Here is a 21,671-nt window from a genome sequence, read left to right as displayed (position 1 = left end):
AGTAGTGTTTTTCACTCATCTTTTAAAACACAGCATGGAAAGGTAGACATAGAGCCTTGAAGTCAAGACAGCTATGTCCTATATCAGAATGTCCAGGTTCAATAACAGGCTCTAGTTCTGATAGTGTAAGACCCTAGAAAGCCACAATGTAAGACCCTAGGAAGCTCAAGTGACTGGGTCCCTGCAACCCACATGGTAGACATGGACTTATTTCCTGGTTCCTGGCCTCAACCTTGGCCCAGTACTAGTTATTGTGGAATTTGGGGAGTGGATCAGTGGATGGGAGTGTCTCTCTCTCTCTCTCTCTGTCTCTCTCTCCTCTCTTCCCTTCCCTTCCTCTTACTTCCATTCCTTCCTCTTAAAAAAAAAAAAAAAAACAAAGTGAAAGTGATCTATTTTAAAAATTAGGACAGACAGGTACAGACGTTTTAGTTTTTGATCATAAAAGAACAATGATTTGCATTACCATTATGTCAAAATCTCGAGGTTAAAAAAATAAACCTTAGCATTAATTTTGTTTTCAGAATGTATTTGGTCTGATGACTGAAGCTTGAATTTTTGTAGCTGCATTGTGAGTACTTGTGATAGCCCTAAAAAGCTAACAACTCAGATATCTAGAAAGTAGTAACTAGACAATGTGGAATCTCTCTAGAATGGAATCTTCCTTAGCAATAGAAAGAAGTGAACTGCCAAAGCATGAGGCCCATATTAGTTAATCAAATTAAACAGATGCTGTGTGCTTTCTTTTGCTTTGATGTTGATTACTTATAAGACAAAAATCAACAGGCAAATGAGTGATATCATCTTATAGGAGAGCATGATAAATTCAGCAGATAGGAAACAGCTTCATTTAGCTCACCATTACCATGTGAGAATGTGGGCCTCACACCACCACCTTGCACCAAAAGGGAATCTAGAGTCTTGGAATTTCATGTGACATCTTATGGTTTTTAAAAACAACTGTTTTGAAAAAAAAAAAAAAAAAAAACTAAAGTGCTGCATGGGCCAAAGTGTCTGCATCAGAGTTTTGGGACAAAAGTGTCCTTGACCTATGAAACTGTATCAAATAATACAATGTAATCAATGAATAATAAAAAAAAAGTGTCCTTGAGAATGTTTGAAATGTTTGTTTCAGGAGAGATGGGATCAAATGTTTGTTTTGGCAAGAGATGGTTGTGATAGCAATTAATTACTTATTGGATGATTCTTTAGATATCAGATACTAAGCTGAAAACAGTTATAGGTTGTCTTGTCTGTTTTTGATTGTCGTATAACTGGTCTGAGGTCATTGAGTCATGAATGTTGTCTCCTTTTTATTTTTTAAAGGTTCTTTGTTTGAAAGCAGGGTGACAGAGAGAGGAAGGAAGAGAGGAAGAGGATGGGGAGAAGAGAGAGGTGGATTGATTGATTGGTTCCATTTGCTGGTTGACTCATCAAGTACCTGGGACAGCCAGGGCAGGAACCCAGGAACTGTATCCAGGTCTGCCATGTGAGTGGCAGGAACGCAAGCACTTGGGCCTCCCAGGCACATCAGCAAGATGCTGAGTCAGAAGTAGAGGCAATACTGGATCCCAGAAATTTCAGTATGGGATGTGGGCAACCCAAATAGCACCTGAAGCTGCCAGGCCACACACCTACCCTGATCTTTTAAATTATTATGTTCTTCTATAGAGTAAGAATTTCGGTTCATTTAGCTTATCCTTGAAGGCATTACAAAACCTTTCTGTATTTAATCAGTGCAGTTCAATTTTCCTCTTTGAATAATGCAAATTTTCTAGAGTAAAGAAACCTAGGACTCAAAGTCTGACACAACTAGTTTATAAAGAATAAGTAAAGAAAGTAAAAGAACAGATCTTAATTACTTGGAGAGTCTTAGAGAAAATATAGGTAAAATCTATACAAATGGAAGTTGCTTGTTTATAACTGAATATGGAAATTATGGTAACGTAGAATCACCTGTTTCCAGGATCCTTTGAAGAAGTTATTCCTACAAGGAAGTTGAAGAATTTTTACCCGGGTGTGGCAGAACACAAGGACATTTCTAAGTTGGTGCTTCTCCTTTCTTCCTCCGTGAATTCTCTAAGAAAGGCAGCACATGAAGCGCTGCAGGACTTTCAAAAATACAAAAGTCTGTGGACAGAGGACCGTGATGTGAAAGTGAAGGTGCATTGCCACTATTTGTGACACAGTCTGTGTTTTGTTTGTCTATTTATCTGAAAGGCAGAGAGGGGGAGGAAAAAGGAGGGAGGAAGGGAAGGAGTGAGGGATGGAGGAAGGGAGAAAGAGAGAGAGAGAGAGAGAGAGAGAGAGAGAGAGAGAGAGAGAGAGAAAGAGAGAGAAAGAGAGAGAAAGAATACTTTCCATCTACTGGTTTTCTCCTCAAATGTCCACAATAGCCAGGGGCTGGGCCAGGTCATAGCTGGGAGCCTGGAACTCAAAATTCAAAAATTTGTGGTAAAATGGAAGTAGAAGTTTATGGGGCAGGTGCTTAGCTACTGGTTAAGACACCCTTATCCCATATCAGGATACCTACTTGTAATATTCAGCTCCAGCCCCTGACTCCAGCTTCTCACTAATGTAGATCTGGGAGACTGGGGTGATGGGTCCCTGCCACTCTGTGGGAGATCTGAATTTAGTTCTTAGCTTCTGCTTTGCTCATACCATTGCTGGCATTTGGGGAGTGAATCATCAGAACAGAATTCTGTCTCCCTCTCTGCCTCTCAAATTATATATAGACACACCGCCCACACTTACACACACACACACACACACACACACACACACACACACACATCTTCCAACTGTTGCTTTATTTCCCAAATGGTCACAACAGCCAGGGTTGGGTCAAGCCAAAACTGGGAGCCTTGAACTCCATTTGGGCTCCCATGTGGGCAGCATGGACCTTAGTGGTTTGGCCATTATCTTCTGTCTCTGAGGCACATTAGCAGGAAGCTGGAAGTAGAGGCAAGGATGGGACCTAATTCCAGACATTCAGGTAGAAGATGTGGGTGTCCCAAGTGTTGACTTAACTCACTGTGCAGCAATGCCCACCCCTCAAAATTTCTTTGTACCAAAATAAACTCAGACTTTAAATTCCATTTTTAATGAACTGCTTGAAGTACAATCATGTAAGCAAATGCAATTTTCTAATAAAGTATAGACTTTATACTGTTTAAAAACTTTATACTGTTAAGAAAAATGTGAATTAATTGTTCCTTTCCTGTGTAGGAGTTTTTGGCTCAAAACCCCTCTCTGACCGAAATCAGATCAGAAATTCTACATTATGCTACCTTTGAACAAGAGATAGATGAGTTGAAGCCCGTGATTGTTGTAGGAGCACTTGAGTTACATACAGGTATTTTAGAAGTGTTTGTTATGTGAAGTATCTGTATTTTTACATGAAGTGTTACTTTATTTAGCAAATAATGATTAGGCTACTTTGATATACTGTTATAAATGCTAGGCTCTTTTGGGCTACCCATATTCACTTATATGTATGCATAAGTACATACATGCACATTGCACAGGCTGATTCTGAAACTGGTAGTCAACTAACTAAAATTACAGGTGAAATTCTCTTTTAGGTTACTGTAAGGAAAGTATTTTATACATGAGTAGGTGTGAAATGGGTTGAGATCTCCAGAGAAGTCGACTCATTTGGGGCTCAAGTATCAAAGGATGAGACAACCATGTAATATTTGAAACACAAAGACTTAGCTATCTCTATTGGTTCATACAGAAGGGTCAGGCAAAGTGTCTCCAATGAGGGCAGGAGGAAGCTCAAAGATCGTGGATGTGACAGATTCACATCATCTGTGTAAGAATGATTGCCCCATTGAGACTGTTGTTGATTGGCTGGTGCACAGTGTTGGGTTTCTTGGAATGTGTCCCTCCTACTTAGTTGACATTCAGAACGGTGAGACTGACACTGATTGATTGGCTTGTGAAAGTATGAGAACTTAGTTGAGTTGGTCTGTGGTTTGGGTTTGAAATATGGTTGTGGTGGCTAGTTGTTACCATGGTTACAGAAAAAGACTCTTGCCTTAAGTTTGTGCAAAGATTTTATTTTTCAGGTGGTATTAAATAGGTATTTTACATCAGTGATCTACCTTAGGTAGATTTTCAGATCATTCTTCAAGGAGTCAGTGTAAAGGTGGTTCTCAAATTTTGCTCCTTGGGTTACTTAACCTCCTGCCTCCATTTCTGCTGTCAATGATAATGACATATCCACCTAATGAATGAATTTATATGAAACACTTAACAAACTCTCTGGGTAAGAGCTGATGTAAAATAGATATTCAATATTATTGCCACATCCGCCCAGAAAGAATTTAATTTGAAGGAGAATCCTGATATTCACAGGGATTATTTAGCTGGATAACAAACTATTTTCCCAGTGTGAATAATGACTCTCATTCTGTAGTTTTGGAAACTTCCCTCTATTATTTAGAGAAAATTTCTATCTGTCTTCTTATAGTGGTTCACACTATGTTCCTTAATGCAGAAAAGCAACTGTAGCAGTGTTCTAGTATCTAGTTCTAGATAACTAAATCATGGAATGAGTAACTCCCATTATAATGAAAGAAGAAAATGGGCTGAATCCCAGTGTCTGAGGAAAAGGAGGCCAGAGGCTCATGAAAGGACCTCATCAAGTATGATGGTCTTAATCAACACACAAGCTTCATGGTTCTTCTCTTAGTCCCATAGGCCTTTCAGTTAACTGTTGGAAGTTGAGTGAGGAACAGTCATATTTCAAACTTGGCAGACGGGGATCACGGGGCTACTCAGAGGAGTAGAAACCCATGAGGTACAATCAGAGAAAAACATGTATCCCAATACCCAAGATGCAGGTCGGCCTTTGGAATGGACCAGAACCCTAGGTTGTATAGGAAGCTAAGGCAGTCCCTTCTCTCTTCCTCTCTTTTCTTCTCTTTATGCATGACTTTTTATGCTTCCAAGATACATGGATCTTTGTCAAGTCTCATTCTAAAACTCCCTGAAAAGACTGTCCATAATAGGTCAGAACTGATTGAAGATTATCATTAGGCCTGAATACAGGGCCAGGTTATGCAAATCCCTAACTATGTGGATACAGTAGGGAGCAGGATAACAAGAAAACTAGACTTACTATTTGGTGGACAAAATGATAGATTTTACTCCACTATGTTAGGTTCCTAGAGGAGAATGTGGGTGGGGCATGTGTGAGGGCTCTAATGACCTGGTCAGAAACATCATGGTTCATATAGAACAGCTCTAGAACTAACTGCAGAAATTGTCTGTCATGGGCCCCAGGGTCCCCCTCATGCACAGATGCACACACTCCTGGGGGAATAGGAATTAAGTTCTTGAGTAACTGCAGCACATCGAATGTGGGCTAGCTGCACTTGAAGTGTTTAAGAGCCACGTATGGTGAGTGGTCACCAAACTGAACAGTTTACTCACAGTAAACAGTTTGAGAATGTCAATTGTTTTTTATTTTGATCTCTTTTCTCTTCATCAGAGCCAATGAAATTAGCCTTATCCATCGAGGCTAAGGCATGGAAGATGTTACTGTGTCGATACTTGAATGAAGAATACAAAAAGAAAATGTTAGACATGATCTCATTTATCAATGAATACTTGAAAAAGTTATCTAGACCTATCCGTGATTTAGATGATGTCAGATTTGCAATGGAAGCCTTGGCTTGTATTCGTGATAATGAAATTCAAATGGACATGACTTTGGGACCAATTGAAGTAAGGAAGAATTGTATTTTCCTTCCTTTGAAATGCTATTGTTTTAAATAGAGACTTCCTAGAAGAGAGATTCTATTAACATTTCTTCACCTATTATATAGCACAGGCTGCCCATTTCTCTTTCCTGATTCTAATTGTCTTCTGGAAGAATATTGACAGTTATCAATAATGAACAGCGTACTAAAGAATATTAGTGTTAGCGATGCTGTGCTTGACTAGACAGTGTTCAGTTTTAGCAACATTATTTGGGAAGGAATGATTGCTTCACATCTGTAACTACAACACACTGGGCAAGTTCTCCAAATATCTCACTCTGAAGTTAGTGTAGGTCTCACTTAAGGACCATAGACAGAATGGGCAGTATGCTGGTGGGTAAAATGCCAGAACTTAGATCAACAAAAGATGTTTCCAGAAGAGAGCACTGTGTTATTTCCTTATTGTAGCCATCACAAATTGCCACACACTCAATGGCTTAAAACACACACAAATTGGTTGTCTTTACAATTCTAGTGATCAGAAGTGCAAAAAAGGATCTTAAGCAGCAAAAATCAAAGTTTTAGCAGGGTGCTGTTGCTTCTGGAGGCTCTAGAGGAGAAGCCATGCCTTGTGGGAATCTCAAGTGGCAATTTATCCCTGAGCCAAGTGCCAACCCAGAATTTGAGTTTCTTCAAATTAAAAAACAGCAATAACAACAACATTTGAGAGACAGAGATAGAGAGCACCCTTTCTTCGTTTCACTCCACTAATGCCTGCGGTGACCACGACCGGGCCAGACCAAAATTGGGAACCAGAGTTTCATGCAGCTTTCCCACATGGTGACAGAGACTCCACTACTTGAGTAGGAAGCTGGAATAGGGAATGGATCTGGGCTTTGAACCCAAGCAATCTGATAGGAGATGCAGTGTCCCAGCTGTCAGCTTAACCACTTGGTCAAATTTGGGATGCTGACCACTTATCCATTAAGTTTTAGTAAGTTCTCATATAATTATTATATTATCATCATGTAATTTCCCCCTGACTTGTAGAAGTTTAATTCTTTGTTATGCATCCTTTGGGTAAAGGCAATTCAAATCATTTTGATCATTAAAATCCTTTGGAATATTTTCAATGTCACCATTTCATTTGATTTCTTAAACTTGCATGACCGACCTGTGTTTGAGTGTGAGCATGGACTTTCATGCTGCTGACAAGGACAAAAGAGACACCAAGTTATTCTAGGGATATCTATCTAGGTAATATCTTTAGATGAGTGCTGCCTGCACTTCCATTAGAAACACCTAGCTGCTAATTAAATCCAGGTTTCAGAGTCTGTGATTGAGTCAAAATCTGGTAGTCAGTGAGAATTTAAAGTACTTCTTAAATGAGTGCATGCTTAATTTTAGTGTATTTGCTGCCGAAGCGAACACACATGCCTAGTTGTGGAAACCACCCTTCTGGAATATGCCATCCTCTAAGATATAGACCATGTTGTTAGAAACATTTAAGTCCTCTGGCAATTGCTTGCACTTGCGACATTTCTGAACTCTAATTCCTACCTGCAGGAAGCCTATGCCATTTTAAACAGATTTGAAGTTGAGGTAACCAAAGAAGAGTCAGAGGCTGTTGATACGCTGAGATACTCTTTCAACAAATTGCAGAGCAAAGCTGTAAGTAAACATTTAATTATCCTATTTTTATTGCTTTGTTATCTCCAGAAATTGCATTTCCATTCTTTTTTGAAGCTTTGTATGCATTTATTTATAGTAATTTTATGGAGATGTAACCCACATAGTATAAAACTTATTATTTTTAAGGTATTCAATTCACTGGTTTTTAGTGTATTCACAGAGTTGCAGGCCCATCATCATCTAATTTTAAAATATTTTCATCATTGCAGAGAAACCTCAATCCCATTAGCAGTCATTCCCTGTTCTCCCTGTTCCGCCAGTCCTAGTATCCACTAATCGACTTTCTGTCTCTGGAAATTTGCCTTTCCTGAACATTTAATGTAGGCAGAATCACATAGTATACTCTTTTGTGATTGATTTCTTTAACTTAGCCCAAATTTTCAAGGTTCATCCATGCTGTCCTATATACCAGTAATTATTTTCCTTGAAGGGTAATGATTTCAGGTTATTTTAATGTGGTCATTTTATTCTCCACTTATGTATGCTCTTGGGAGAACTGCGATAAGCTGTTGTTTGTTTTTTAAAATGAGGTCCTCTGTCCTTTTTGAGTCGGCAAGAGCTCTGTATATATTCTGCATACAGATTCCTTATCAGATATACGATTTACAAATATTTTTCCTCATTCTGTGGGTTATCTTTTCACTTTCTGGGTGGTGTCTTTGAAGCACAAATGTTTTTAATTTTTATTAGGTTTTGTTTGTTGTTTTTGCTTGAGTTTCTGATATTGTATGGTGGAAAACTATTGCCTGATCAGGGTTAGGATGCTTTACTCCTGTTTACTTAGGTTGTAATATAATTTTAATCCTTACATTATTACATTTAGGTCTCTTGAGTTAATTTTTTTGTAAGGATAGATTTACACAGAGAAGGAGAGACACACACCATCTGCTGGTTCATTCCTCAAATGGCCACAATGGCCAAAGCTGTGCTGATCTGAAGCCAGGAGCCAGGAGCTTCCTCCAGGTCTCTCACGTGACCAAGGCTTTGGTCCATTCTCCATTGCTTTTTCCAGGCCACTAGCAGGGAGCTTGGAGTAGCAGCTAGAGCACGAACCAGCACGCATATGGAATGCTGGTGCTTGGATGTGGGAGGCTAGCTAATTCAATCATCATGCCGGCCCCTTGAGTTAATTTTTGTACGTGTTGTAAAATAGGGGTTCAACTATATGCAAAAATGTGTGGATATGTGTTTATCTCAACGTCACTTATTATGACTGTCCCTTCACCAGTGAATTGTTTAGGCACCCTTGTTGAAAATTAATTGACCATAGGGCCCTGGCATGATAGCCTAGCAGCTACAGTCCTCACCTTGAATGTGCCAGGATCCCATAAGGGTGCCGGTTCTAATCCCAGTGGCCCCACTTCACATACAGCTCTTCGCCTGTGGCCTGGGAAAGCAGTTGAGGACGGCCCAAAGCTTTGGGACCCTGTATCCCTGTGGGAGACCTGGAAGAGGCTCCTGACTTTGGATTTGCTCAGCTCCAGCCATTGCAGCCACTTGGGGAGTGAACCATTGGACGGAGGATCTTCCTCTCTGTCTCTCCTCCTCTCTGTATATCTGACTTTCCAATAAAAATTAAATAAATCTTAAAAAAATTAATTGACCATAGATATAAGGGCTTATTTCAGATTCTCAATTCTATTGTTTTGATTATAAGGATTTCTGTCTTAATGTCAATATCACATTGTCTTGAAAACTATTGCTTTATACTAAGCTTTTGAAAGAGATTGTGGTCAAATACATAAACATTAAAAGTAAGTGGTCTTTAATGTGAGGTTTTTCTTTCCATGGTGTCAGTTATCCACTGTCTAAAATAATTAATATTTGTCTTGGCTTTCTTTTAAAAAGATTTATTTATTTATTTGAAAGACCCAATTACAGACAGAGAGGGAGACACAAAGAGATCTACCTGCTCATTTACTCCCTAAATGGCCACAGTGACTGTGATTGGGCCAGAACCAAGCCAGAAATAAGGAGCCAGGAGCTTCATTTATGTTTCCCATGGAAGGTGGCAGGAGCCCAAGCACTTGGGCCATTTTTGTTTGTTTGTTTGTTTGTTTGTTTGTTTTTCCCATGCACATTAGCAGGGAGCTGGATTGGGAGTGGAGCAGCTGGGATTTTCAATGGCACCCATATGGGATGCTGGCATTGAAGGTGGTAGCTTAATCCACTGTATGCCATAGCACTGAGCACAGTCTTGACTCTCGTAAGAGAAAAAAGGATCACAATCACATAATTAAAGTAATTAAAAAGAAAACAGTTTCTTTGGCAAGGAGGAATAGAAGGAAGATGAGAGGTATCAGAGCAAGAGAGAAAAGAAACAGCACAAGCAAGCATGCACTCCCAAAATGACTTGAGTGTGCCAGGGCTGGACTAGACCCGAGCCAGGAGCCGGAGATTCAATCTAGATCACCAATGTAAGTAGCAAGGACCCAACAGGTGTGATTACCTGCTGCCTCCCAGGGTCTACGTTGGAGGGAACCTGGAGTTAGAAGCTGAAGCTGGAAACTGAACCCAGTCACTCTGACATGGGGTGTGGTCATTTTAACTCTTTTATTAAGTATTAGGCTAAACGCATTACCCCCATAATTTTATTATAGCATATCATCATATATTGTTTTATTTTACCTGTTGTTGATTGTTTTCAATCTCTGTGTATTATTTATAAATTAAATCTTGTAAGTGTTTATTATAGGAAGATACATAGTATGTATAGGGTTTGGTGTTGTGTGATTTCTAGAAGAGGGACTCATGCATAATAGAATTACAATCTTAATTATTTTTAAGTTCAGCATATTAGTATATTTACATTATTCTCCAGAAAATCCCCACAACCTTTTAATCTGGTATCCTTCCTTGGTTAATTAGTCTAGGCAAAGCTTTACCAATTTCACTGATCTATTCAAAGAAAAAAAAAGTTTATGAATTTTCCGTTTTTGTTTGTTCTCTAAGTATTTGCTTGTACTATATAGTTTTTCTTCCCTTCTTGTTTGTGTTTAGTTTGTTCTTCTTGGTCTTGTTTGTTAGGGTGGACACTTAGGTTATTAATCTGAGATGTCCTTTCTTTTCATGTATGTATTTATAGCCATAAATTTCTCTAAGCTTTTTGACATTGGTGAGCATTTATACACTGCAAGTTAGATATTAAAAATGGTCTCTAAGGGATGGTCTACATTCTTTAATTTTACCAAATATTGAGTTTGGCTTGAAATTCTTTGTTTATGGAAAGATTCATCTCTAATATTGAAGCTAGGCTTAGCAGAAAATAACACAAAACTCAAATTGAGGTCATTGATAATGATTGTACCTCTGCCACCATCAATTAAATGAATTCATAATCTTTGATTCTCAATTTCTTTGTGTGCTCATGTAAATATTAACTTTTTTATGTACAATGTGAGGCTCCCTTGAGATGGTGTACATAAAATTGCTTATTTTCAGTTATTTCAATTAACATTAGGTATTGACTAATCACTTTGAGAAATGTTTCCTTATTAATTGGGAACATCAGAAAGCAGATAGGGAAGTATCCATCAAGATTTACTGAAAACCAATTTTCTGTTATTGCTCAATGGAAGCAATCTGCTTGGGTTGTTTCTCTGTCCCTTTAACTGTGAGTATTGAAGCCCATTGACCATGCTTTAGTAAGGATAACCTGTTGTATACCACAATCTGAAACTCTGTAGTTCTGACCTATGGCTAGGTGAGGTGATTGACAGTAGTTAAGAACAGTGGCCCTGGAATCACACAGAAAGATTCTGAGTACTGTACTGGTCCCAGGACCTTGGGGGAAGCTGATTGGTGTCTCTGTGCTTCAGGTTGTCTCACCTGTGAAGTAAGTGTAATATTCACATGACATGATTTACCAAATAGGATTGTTGCAAGGATTAAATGAGACAGCATACTGTTTTGAGCCTCTTGTAGTGTGTTTGAATCATCCATATATTTTACTATAAGTAGAAACACCCTTGTTCATGTAGGACACCTGTGACATAATAAACTTGCTGGAATAAAATGGTCATTTTCATTTGTGAAATTTTTTCCAATCTTATTCTGACTATTCTGTTTTATTCTAGGTTTCTGTGCAAGATGAACTAGTTCAAGTGCAGCCTAAGTTTAAAAGTGATCTGCTTGAATCTGTGGAAATTTTTCGTGAGGATGTAGCAAACTTTGCTGAAGCATATGAAAAGGTAATTTAAGTCTTTGCATGATGTGTATCAAAACGTACTGTATTGTGCTTATGTCAGATGAAAATGAGGAACCCTGGGGAAGAGGCACCTTACATGTAAGTGGTGATTATTGCATATTTGCAGCTATCAAAAACACAAGCTCCTCCATTTAAAAAAATTATTTTTATTTGAAAGGCAGATTTATAGAGAGAGAAGGAGAGAGAAAGAGAACGAGATAGAGAGATCTTCTATTCATTGTTTCACTCCCAAAAAAGATGTAACAGCCAGAGCTGGGTTGATCCAAAGCCGGGATCCAAGAGCTTCTTCTGGATCTCCCTTGTTGATACAGGGTGCTAAGGAGTTGTTTTGGCTCATGATACATTCTGTTTCTTCTAAGTATTTAACATATAGATATGTATTTCCATACTGGGCTAAGCAGTCACTAAAAGAAGACTATTCTCAAACTTTGTGTCACTTATTTTGATACACAATCACAGCATCATTATTAATAATCACAAGTGAAATTTGCAGAGCTCCTATTGGTAAACATGGGATGTAAGTTTTCAGCATTTTATTATCTGTGTGCCGGATCCCATATGGGTACTGGTTTTAATCCCGGTAGCCTCAGTTCCCTTCCAGCTCCCTGCTTGTGGCCTGGGAAAGCAGTTGAGGGCGGCGCAAGGCCTTGGGACCCTGCACCCACATGGGAGACCTGTAAGAAGCTCCTGGCTCCTGGCTTCGGATTGGCTCGGCTCCGGCTGCCTGGGGAATGAACCATCGGACATATGATCTTCCTCTCTGTCTCTGTTCCTTTCTGTCTGTCTTCCTCTCTTTATATCTGACTTTCCAATAAAAATAAATAAATCTTTAAAAAAAAAGGCCTAAATTCATCAATCAAAAGACATGGATTAATAGAATGGATCAAAAAGGTTTCCCACTAAGATCTGGAACTAGACAAAGGTCCACTATTGCCACTGCTGTTTTACATAGTACGGGAAATACTTGCAAGTGCTATTAGACAAGAAAAAGAAATTAAGGGAATTCAAATTGGAAAAGAGAAAGTCAAGCTATCTCTGTTTGTAGATAATATGATCCTATACATAGTAGAACCAAAAGATTCAATTAAGAGACTGCTAAAACTTATATGAGGGTTTGGTAAAGTGGCAGTATACAAAATAAATGAACAGAAATCAATGGCCCTAGAAATGCAAGCAACTTTAAGGCTGAAAAATAATCAGTATGGTACCCTTCAAAATAACAGAGAAGATACTGAAGTAGCTTGGAGTAAACCTAATTAAAGACATGGAATATCTCTATGAGGAAAATTACAAAACATTGAAAAAAGAAATAGACGAAGACTTTAAAAAGTGGCAAAATACATCATGTTCCTGGATGGGCAGATTCAGTATCATCAAAATGTCCATATTACTAAAAGCAATACACAAATTCAATGCGATTCCAATAAAAACACCAAGAACATTCTTCACAGAGCTAGGAAAAAATGATAAAAAAAAGTTTATCTAGAAGAACAAAAGGCCACAAATACCCAAAACTATCCTGCAGATTAAGAACTTAACTGTAAGGATCACAATCAAAGACCTTTGGACAGCCTGATACTGGCACAGAAACAGAGAGGAAGACCAATGGAGTGGAATAGAAACACGAGAAGGGAACCCACACATGCACAGCCATCTAATCTTAGGAAAACAGAAAACAATCCAGGGAAAAAGGAAAGTCTCCCCAATAAATGCTGTTGGGACAACTGGATAGCAGCCTGCAGAACTAAGAAACAAGATCCCCACCGTTCACCATACACAAAGATCAAATGTAAATGGATAAAAGATCTAGATCTACACCCAGAAACCATCAAACTTTTAGAAGAAAACATAGGGGAAAAAAAAGAGTTAAAAAAAAAATAGGGCGCAAAGAAGCCCAGCAGGACTTGGCACAGAGAATTCAGGAACTCAGTGGAAATCCCTGCAGGAGCAGCAGTGCTCAGGAATGCCTTCAGCCTCAGGAGAGTGGAGCCCAGCCTGGCACACAGCAGTCTTGATTCATCAGGCACAATCCAGCTGAGGAGCCATCCACGGCAACACGAAAGCTCCCTGCAGTGCAGCTCAGCTGGTCACCCAGCACGTTAGCTGCTGGAGAACGCTAGCCAGCTCCCTGGTCTGACAAGCCGAGGCAGAACCAGAGCTTCCAAGAGGAAGAACAAACAAGCAAAGAGGCCTGCCCTGCATTTCTAGTTATTTCCTTGCACGAGTCTTTCACATGTTTTGCTTGGTGGGAGGGTAGTGCACAGCCTCAGGGGGGTGGGTATGCACCTGCAAAGAGATTGTGGGTGGTGATTTCATTTCTCAATAAAGGACATACTTTTCATGCAAAAAAAAAAAAAAAAAAAAAAGAAAAGAAAACATAGGAAATACTGTACAAGATATAGGCTCAGGCAAAGACTTCCTAGAAAAATCATCAAAAGCAAAGCTAGTCAAGACCAAAATAAGCAAATGTGACTACATCAAACTAATAAGCTTCTGCACAGCAAAGGAAACAATCAACAAAGTAAAAAAGCAACCAACAGAGTGGGAGAAAATCTTTGCACACTACACAGTAGATAGGGGGCTAATATCTAGAATATACGAAGAACTCTAGAATAACCATAACGACAATAACAACAACAAGAACAAGAAAACCAAACAAACCAGTCAAGAAATGGGAGAAGGAAATGAGCAGATACTTTTCAAAAGAACAAATCTAGATAGCTAACTGACATATGAAAAAAATGCTCAAGCTTCCTAGGGAGATTCAAATAATAACAATACTGAGGTTTCACTTAACTCCAGCGGGAATGTCTCACATAGAGAAAACTACCAACAACAGCTGCTAACAAGGATGTGGGGAAAAAGGAATCCTGCTGCATTGCAAGCTATTGCAGGCTGGTGCAACTGCTATGGAACTCAGTTGGAGAATATTCAGGCAACCTACCATATGACCCAGCAATCTCATTCCTGGGAATATATCCAAAGGATCTGAAACACAAGAAAGCAGCTTACACCCCTGTTTCATTGCAGCACAATCAAAAATTGCAAAAATCAACCTAGATGCCCATTGAAGGAGGACTGGATAAAGAAACTGGGTCTCCTACTGTATGGAATATTAATCAGCTATTACAAAGAATGAAATTATATAGTTTGCAGCCAGATGGGCCCAACTAGAGATCATTATGCTAAATGAAATGTGCCAATTTCAAAAGGACAAATGTCATGTATATTTGCTCTAATGTCAGACACCTTCCATCAAAATACACAACGACAACAACAAAAAGAGAACAAATACACACATGTAACCCCACAAACAAAGGGTGTAATGAAGATCAGACTACCAAGAATCAAGGAAAATAAACAGAAGATGTATCTACTGAAGAATGAGAATAGACCCCCCCCCCATGAAAATTCTAAATATACCTAGACAGCAAAAAATTACAGTTCTTATTACTGACCATGCGAGATCATGATCCACATAAAGAGCAACAAGTTGGAACCATTTTTTTCATCTCTAATTTTAAGTGGTTGTCCCCTGGTGATGCTCAATGCTAGTATGGCCAAGGGGTTGTTTTGCTCATCTTCTGAGGGAATGGCTCTTTTTTGTTTCAATTTGCAGTTGTTTGGTATCAAATCTAATTATTTCTGCTGTGAGTTTTACCTTTTCGCACTTCCTAGTCATTTGTATCTTTTTCAATAAGTTCTTGTGATTCATTAATCAATCATCCATAAAAGACATTTTGATTGCTTGTAAGCACCTGGGATTGTAAATGTCCCTTTCAACACTGTTTTTGATACATCTCATGGGTAATGATGTTCTGGTTTTTATTGTAATTTCTTCAACATCGCATGGATCATGCAGTAGCATCAATTTCTACAAGAAGAATTTTTATTTTCTTTTTTCATTACTCTGGTGATGCACTGGTATTTTTGTAGCATGTTCTTTAACCTCGTGTTGATGAAGATTTACTGTTTTTTTCCTTTTTGCATTGTTGTGAACTGTGTTCACTGGCTCTGTATTTAAGGGGATGTATAATAGAAGTATAGCAGAGACTGACATGTTCAGGTGTGGTGACGTAGTACAGTATGTCTCTATGCATCCAGATCGAAGATGGATTCCTAGTGAAACAGCTGAAAATGTCCTGATAGTAGGATGCTGGACTCTCTGACATTGTTCATGCCTACAATATTGAGAAACAGTGCAGTGACATCCTGATGGACTTATGACTGTTCATGAAGATCCAGCCATTATAATAATAGAGTCAAAATCAAGAGGGGAGCGAGAGAACTTGGGAAGGAGGATGGGAAATCCCAGAGCCTATGGAACTGTATCATAAACAAAAATAAAAATTTTTGAAGATGAAAGCTTTAAGTACAGGGCAAGAATTGACCATTTAAATTAAAAACAATGCTTATTTTTTTTTTTTTAAAAGCAAGTAACAGGTAAATCCAATAAGTTACATTTGATTAAGAATGAAAATGTAGAGAGAGGTATTATATTGTGGAAGGTTAGGCAGGTGCTTGAGATTCATGCATCCCATGTTGGAGTGCATGGATTGAATCTTCACATTGCTTCTAGATTCTGGCTTCTTGATTATGTGCACCCTGGCAGGCAACTCAAATGTTTGGGGCCTGCCACCCATGTGGGAGCCTTGGCTGAAATTCCATGCTCTTGACTTTGGTCTGGCACAGGTCTGTCTGGCTGTTGCAGGCATTTGGGGTAAAACTGGCAGGTACTAGCTTCCTTCTTTTTTCTTTCTGTTTCTCTCTCTCTCTTTGTTTCTTTGTTTCTTTCTTTCTTTCCCTCCCTCTCTCTCTCCCTCCCTCCCTCCCTCCCTCCCTCCCTCCCTCCCTCCTTCTCTCCCTCCTTCCTTCCTTCCTTCCTTCCTTCCTTCCTTCCTTCCTTCCTTCCTTCCTTCCTTCCTTCCCTCCCTCTCTCCCTCCTTCTTTTTTCTTTTTTCTTTCATTCAGATTTATTTGTTTTTCTTGGAAAGTGAGATTTACAGAGAGGAAAGAGAGAGAAAGATTTTCCATTTGCTGGTTCAGTTCCCAAATGGCCTCAGCCACTGGAGCTGAGCTGATCTAAAGCTGGAAGCCAGGAGCTTTCTCTGGGTCTCCCATGTGGGTGCAGGGTCCCAAGTCTTTTTGGGCTGTCCTCTACTACTTTTCCAGGCCACAAGCATGGAGCTGGATGGGAAGTGGAGCAGCTGGGGCATGAACCAGTGCCCATATGAGATCCTGATGCATGCAATGTGAGGACTTAGCCGTTAGGCTACTGTGCTGTGCACAAGATATTCTCTTCTCTTCTTTCTCTCTCTTTCCTCACTTTCTTTCAAATAAATAAATTTAAAACAAGAATGAAAATGGAGATTATATTATTTCTTACAGGAAGGACCCATGGTTCCAAATATACCACCTCAAGAAGCTAGCAACAGGCTGCAAATATTTCAGGTAAAGCCACAATTTGGATTTATTTAAAAAATGATTTTAGGGAAAAACTTAGGATTTATCTTCTAATAGAAAAATATATGCAGATTGTTTTCCTTTCGGCCATATGATACAATGGATTACTTCTTTATGGTCCCTCCTTGCTCTTCTTCATGTAATATCTCTGTATTTTTAGAGAAAAATATCTGACTTCCAACTTCAGTGTTCATATACCTTATTTTAGTTCTAAGTGTCTCATTTGCCAAGTAATGAAAATTCACAGTACAATAAAACTAATCAGAGCAAGATGTTGAATATTGGCAAATGGCTTCAGTTATGATCCTTTGTTTTTTCTTCCTTTGTATCCAATAGTATAAACTTCCCTTTCCTTTGTGCTCAGATCATATAATGCACACTGGAGCTGGCCAGTCATTTTTTTTTTCTATTTGGAAACTATCTCATCCTTTGGGAGTCAAGAAAAAGCACACACCTATTTGTACTGATGTTTTGCGAATTCATGGATTTCTGTGTAAATAGGGTTCTGTGGAGCAGGAGGCATTTTAGTTCTTTCTTCCTGTTCTTTTTCCAGTGTTCCACACTGGTTGAAGAACGTGTGTGGTGCCCTCTATCTTACCTGTATTCTCAGCAATCAAAAAAAAGAATACTTACCAAATGTCTCCTATGTGGCTTGGGCAATAGGAATTTGATGAACAAATAGTTCTTCGTTGTAAGCTGCTATAATCTAGTAAGGAGACTGATGTTGAGAGAAGTAATTCCGAAGCAATGTAGTGAATGCTATGTTTTAGATAGGAAACAGGTGCAAGGGGCTTCCAACTCAAATGGGGCTCTTGGGGCAGAGAAGGCCTCTTGGAGGAAGCTGCACCTTGAGGACTTGAACAGGACTAGCTAAGGGAAGAGGGAAGAAAGCATGTGAGGCAGAATTTACCTTTGTGCGGAGGCCCAGGAGTGAGGAGACAGAGAGGAAGTTAAAATCCTAAGACATGAACCTTTGGGTAAAGCAAAAACATTATCTTTGTCACAGTCACGTTATCTCTACTTCAGTTTGTGTTTTGAATACTGTTAATGTGTGGCATTCCAAATGTAGGATACTCATATTCCAAATCTAAAGGAAAAAAATTGTGAGACATGTGCCAGTTTGACTTGCTAGAATGATTTTGAGTGGTGTTAAAATTGAATCTTTCACTTCATAGACTCATTACTGCATGCAGAGAAAACAAGATTGAATGAATTATACTAAGAGTTCACTCATTTGATCATTGAAGAAAAGCAAGATAGTCAGTCCAAATTAGTGAAAAGGCCTAAATTAAAGGTCTTTAAAATACAGTTTTATTAGTTTCAGATGCATGTGTGGGAACGTGAAATATATAAGCTCTGGGGATGACTTAGTTTATTAAAGAAATAATTTTATATGAAACAGTTACTTTTAGAATGCTAGAAAGCTAGCTTTCCTAAATGTTTGGCTTTTCCTCTGGTAACTTGGTATCAGTATAAATTTGCTTCACAAGTCATTATTTCATAGATATTATTAAATACCCCGCAGCCTTTTATCCTGGTTATGTTACTTTTTACTTTATGGGAATCAAATGGGTCATATTTTAGTGCAACTCAAAATTTTTTGTTATAGGCCAACTTTGATGATTTGTGGAGGAAATTTGTTACATATTCATCTGGTGAACAACTTTTTGGATTGCCTGTGACTGACTATGAGATTTTACATAAAACTAGGTAAGTTTAAAAATTGTATGATTGTTACATCCAAGTAATGAAATACAGTCCAGTAGAAAAATGATGTCACCATCATCAAATTCTTTGTCATACAGAAGAAGAACCAGTTTGGAACATTGCTAAATATTCCCCTTGTATTATATTGCTTTCCCACCAATTGCACCCACAGTCTCTAAATATAAAAGAAATGTTCTAGGAATGTAGAAAATACATGGCAAAAATAAATGGCTTTAATTTAGCCTGTGCTTTACTTTTTTATTCCTCATTTTTGAATAGTATCTGTGATTGTACAAAAACATTAGCATTTTGGATAACATTTATTTAGAGCAATAGTTGTACTAGTTTCCTTTCTCTTTCAAAAGATTATTTACTTACTTATTTGAAAGACAGAGCTTCAGAGACAGAGGGAGATACAGAGAATGAGATCCTTTATCTGCTGGCCTACTCTCCAAGTGGCTGTAACAGCCTGATCTGGGACAGGACAAACCCAGGAGTCAGGAACGCATCCTAATCTCCTACCTAGTCGCAGGGGACCATGCACTTGGACCATCTTCTGCTACATTTCCAGGTGCATTAGCAAGAAGCTGGATGGGAAGTGGAGCAGCCAGGACTTGAACCAGCACTCAGATACTATCTGCCAGCAGTGCAAGTAGTGGCTTCATTCACTGTGTTGCAACACTGGCCTTGCCCTTTCTATTCTTACTGCAATTATGTTAATATGTTCTTCTTCCCTGAATAAACTTATAATTAATTTGAGATTGATGGCTAATCTATTTTTTTTTAAAGATTTAGGATTTAAACAAATATGTTTTAAGAGACTTCTTGATGTAACTTCTCAAAAGCAACATTAGGACAGTGAAGATATTCATTTATTAGGGTCTTGATTTTAGAAATTAACATGTGGACTACCTTCAAAGTCACAGATGGAAAATTTCATGGTAGGATCGACATGATGGTTCCTGAAGACAATGTTTTAACCATTTAATCTGTGGATGTGCATAGGAAAACAACTGAAGATGACCCAATAACGTAGGTCCGGGCACCCATTTGGGAGACCATAATGAAGTTCCCGTCTTTGGTCTGGCCCATCCTGGCTGTTGTGACTATTTGGAGAGTGTACCAGCAAATGGGTGATTTCTCTCTGTGTATGTCTCTCTTTTTGTAAAGATGTCTTTCAAATAAATAAATCTTAAAAAAAATTTATGTTGGTGCAAGAAAGTCTAAATTCTTATTTTTTTCCTTAAGTGCGTTTTCACAAGCTTAAAGATCCTTTGTGAAGAATTTTGTAATAGTAAAAAAAATCATTATACTTATATTATTACTATTTTAATCATTTTTAGCATAATTGCAACTAGTCATTGGGTAATTATCAAATAGTCCTTAGAATGATGAAAACCAAAATGAATTAAGAATTGGAAAAATGAGATAACCTAGACTGTAGTTTGTGTCTTAGATTTGTAAAAGGTTTTATATTTTCTACTTACAAATTCATATAACCATTTTTACTATCAAATTATGATTTGGTGCACATATATAAATGAATATATAGATATGAATCATAAAATTGAATTTATTGATGAAATGCTAGCAAAATCTTTATATTGGAAACTGATATAGTATATGCATTTTGGTGTCTGTAAGACATACTTAACATAATGCATGAAATAAGTCATTGGATGAATACTGTCTGACCAGTAGAGGAGTGTATTTTAAAAATATACACTGTGTGTGACTTAATTCTTTTGTTTCCCAGAAAGGAACTCAACTTGCTGCAGAAGCTCTATGGTCTGTATGACACCGTAATGGGCAGTATTAGTGGTTATTATGAAATACTTTGGGGAGATGTAGACATTGAAAAAATTAATGCAGAACTGCAGGAATTTCAAAACAGGTGAGTTTTGATTGAATTAGCTTACCTGTTTATAACACCTGCTTTCCTTAGGGTCCTACAAGTATTTCACAAACTAATTTAGTCCTCGTTAATGTTGGTTTATGGACATAAAATCTTAAAAGAAATAGGTAAATTTTTTGTTTGTTTCTTTCTTTCTGAAAGATGTCGTAAACTTCCCAAAGGACTTAAGGATTGGCAAGCCTTCCTGGATCTCAAGAAAAGAATCGATGACTTCAGTGAGTCCTGCCCTCTGCTGGAGATGATGACCAACAAGGCAATGAAGCAGAGGCACTGGGATCGCATCTCTGAGTTAACTGGAACCCCGTTTGACGTGGAATCGGATTCTTTCTGTCTTAGAAATATCATGGAAGCACCGCTCCTTAAAAACAAAGACGACATTGAGGTACACAAGAGATAAGACCTTATTGTCGCCCCGGAAGGAACACCTCCCTTTTCTTTCCAAGGAGTATACAAGCAGATGTGTTTATTAGAGTGTTCTGATTGCTCTCTGTAACACACTGTGCAAATCTGAGATGATCTCTATCATTCCCAACCTTTACAACTTAATACCATGACTCGTGGCAATAACATGATTGGTGTGCACGAAAAGAAGGCGAGGCTTGTCAGGGGAGAAGGCATGACTTTCATTTTCCCTTGTGAGACTTACTAAGATTCTCACAATATTAGGAAAGCCCACAAGAAAAAGGAGTTGAGTTTTAAGCAAATGAGATGTTTCTACTAGGGGCAGGCAGTGATATTCCTTGGAAAGTTTTATAGGACTCTTGCATACATTCTCATTTGATTCCTCTAACTAACCTGTGGATTCGATGGGGCAGCTGTGACTATCTCTATTTTAGCCAAAAAATGACAATTAAAAATAAAGACAAGAACTTCAATTTTGTTATCTCATGTATGTGAAGCAGAAAAATGATCAGTAGTCAGTCACAAGGTTCTGGTGTAAACCTGCAACACAGTGTTCTTAAATCTTTTTGTTTGT

The 21,671-nt window shown here is 38.4% G+C and overlaps 1 protein-coding gene across 1 annotated transcript in view; it reads left to right on the top strand.

Moving 5' to 3' along the window:
- DNAH8 (dynein axonemal heavy chain 8) overlaps positions 1 to 21,671 on the top strand; it is a 324,409-nt gene that overhangs the window by 101,488 nt on the left and 201,250 nt on the right. The window contains exons 29-37 of the mRNA XM_058663714.1: positions 1,967 to 2,163; positions 3,229 to 3,355; positions 5,501 to 5,736; positions 7,278 to 7,382; positions 11,480 to 11,593; positions 16,999 to 17,061; positions 18,683 to 18,783; positions 20,537 to 20,674; positions 20,837 to 21,077. Of these exons, the coding sequence (XP_058519697.1) occupies positions 1,967 to 2,163; positions 3,229 to 3,355; positions 5,501 to 5,736; positions 7,278 to 7,382; positions 11,480 to 11,593; positions 16,999 to 17,061; positions 18,683 to 18,783; positions 20,537 to 20,674; positions 20,837 to 21,077 (1,322 nt within the window). The remainder of the gene's footprint in view (positions 1 to 1,966; positions 2,164 to 3,228; positions 3,356 to 5,500; positions 5,737 to 7,277; positions 7,383 to 11,479; positions 11,594 to 16,998; positions 17,062 to 18,682; positions 18,784 to 20,536; positions 20,675 to 20,836; positions 21,078 to 21,671) is intronic.

The sequence above is a fragment of the Ochotona princeps genome, chromosome 1 (genome assembly GCF_030435755.1).
Source record: "Ochotona princeps isolate mOchPri1 chromosome 1, mOchPri1.hap1, whole genome shotgun sequence".
Lineage (NCBI taxonomy): Eukaryota > Metazoa > Chordata > Mammalia > Lagomorpha > Ochotonidae > Ochotona > Ochotona princeps.
The sequence above is the reverse complement of the archived record's forward strand: the minus strand, read 5'-3'. Positions and strand labels throughout refer to the sequence as shown.